We start from the raw sequence: 1,856 nt of genomic DNA, 5'->3' as shown, positions 1-1,856 counted from the left end.
GTGCATTGTCCTAATCAAATAAATAAACTAAACCGTGACGCCTGTACTGTTTTGGTTCAATACAAATACATGAACCGTTCCAGCCCTAGTGTATGGTAGTTGTTGCTGTGGATCTGGTTTATTTTGTTTATGTACTCAGTAAACTAAAATAGATGCCTTTACAGGGACAGATAATATGTACAATCCAGCCCTGATTATACACATATACTTAAAGAAATACCTCTCTGTGTCAATCAAAACATGAACATTATTGTCTTTTTGATGCCAGAAACTATGGTTGAGCTGTTGTATTGGATTGCCTTAGATTGTACAGGTATAGCCAGTGTTGGCGACTTAGCGACTTTCTTGCTAGATTTTGCAATTTTTTAGACCCTCATAGAGACTTCTAAAAAGCGACTAGTGACAAATTTAGCGATTTTAGACCACCAGGGGGAAAGCAACATATATTATATTATAATTATTTTCCATTCATGACGTTCAGAATAATCAGTCCACAACTCTTCTGCCAACAGCACTTTATTTCGGCCATGAACAGCAGGCAGTTAGCCGACACAGCTACTAGGCTTTATGCAAATGATACATGATGATGTCAGTAATGTGCAAATGAGCATATGACGTAATTTAGCAACTTTTGGAGCTAGTGCTAGCTACTTTTATTGAGAAAGAGTTGGCAACACTGGGCATACCTAATAAAATGGCAGCTTATATAATGTAGTGTACCAGCGGAACTCTTTTAGCTTCCCGTTACCTTAAAGAATCATGTTCAGCAATGAAAAACAAAAGCATTCTGAAAATCCTGCATTAGGTTGTTGATAGAAGTAGACTGTGTAGACTGCACTTTCTTAATGTGCAGAAGCCTCGGGGGGGATTACGTTTGTCATCCCAATTGGTTTTGTGTTCCTCCTTATTTTACAGTGAAACCAGATTAGGTAGGAATCTGGTTTAGCAGAAAGAGATGGAGAAAAGATAAGAGAGAAAAGGACAAGGAGATATAACATGATTTACGGTGTAAGCCTAATCTGGTCTTCTAATGCCAGGTGGAACCAACAACAGCTCCGACACAGAGAGCTTGCCCTCGCCACACTCATCAGAGGACAGCAAGGCTAAGGAAGAAGGCTCGGGCAGGTCAAAGGCCAGCTCCACCACTGGGGACAAAGAGGCGTCCGGGTCAGACATTGGCCAGGCAGGGGATGAAAAGCCGCCAGTCAAGGAAGATGGAGAATCAGCCATCAAGAAGGAGATAAAGACTGAGACAGGGGAGCCCAACAAAGATCAGCTGCAGCCAACACCACCCAGCGATGCCATAGATAAAAAACCTTCTACAGCAGAGATGGAGGATGTCAAAAGCTCCACCAAGAGCTCCAAGAAGCACCATGGGCCCAATGCAGGTTCCCGTGACAGTGACTCTAGTGCCACTTGCAGTGCTGATGAAGTGGAGGAGACCGACACAGACAAAAACAGGTAAGAGCTTGTAGCAAGATATACAGTGGAAAGATAAGATTGTTTTTACACCTACAAGAAAAGATCATGAATTTCCCCTCTTTTTAAATTAAAAATGATGTTATACCATATGTTTTTGTTTTATAAATTATATCATTGGGCCTGCTTGAAATTCTTGTTGTCAAAGGGCTTCTGGCTTTTGAGCAGTGGTTTACTAGGTGTCCTACTTCTCTGGTCTACCACAGCAGACATCAGAAAATAAAGCAGTGAGGGTTTTGAAGTGCTATTAGTTGCCTAGCTACGCTGTACAGCAGGGAAGCCATATTTGGCAAGCCATTTGTGTGTATACAACAGGTTGCCATGTTGCTCTTTTCTACCAACCAGAGAGTTTATCTGTAGTGTGTGTGTGTGTGTGT

At 41.8% G+C, this 1,856-nt stretch overlaps 1 protein-coding gene across 8 annotated transcripts in view; it reads left to right on the top strand.

The window, feature by feature from the left end:
- Positions 1-1,856, top strand: part of ncor2 (nuclear receptor corepressor 2) — a 118,846-nt gene that overhangs the window by 75,029 nt on the left and 41,961 nt on the right. For all 8 annotated transcript variants that reach the window (XR_004332245.1, XM_032517276.1, XM_032517278.1 and 5 more), the window contains exon 20: positions 1,038-1,461. Coding sequence is in view for 7 of the 8 variants with exons in the window: in XM_032517276.1 (XP_032373167.1) it covers positions 1,038-1,461 (424 nt within the window). In the remaining variant the exon portion in view is untranslated. The remainder of the gene's footprint in view (positions 1-1,037; positions 1,462-1,856) is intronic.

This window comes from Etheostoma spectabile, chromosome 5, assembly GCF_008692095.1.
Source record: "Etheostoma spectabile isolate EspeVRDwgs_2016 chromosome 5, UIUC_Espe_1.0, whole genome shotgun sequence".
Lineage (NCBI taxonomy): Eukaryota > Metazoa > Chordata > Actinopteri > Perciformes > Percidae > Etheostoma > Etheostoma spectabile.
This window is presented reverse-complemented; position numbering and strand designations above follow the sequence as displayed.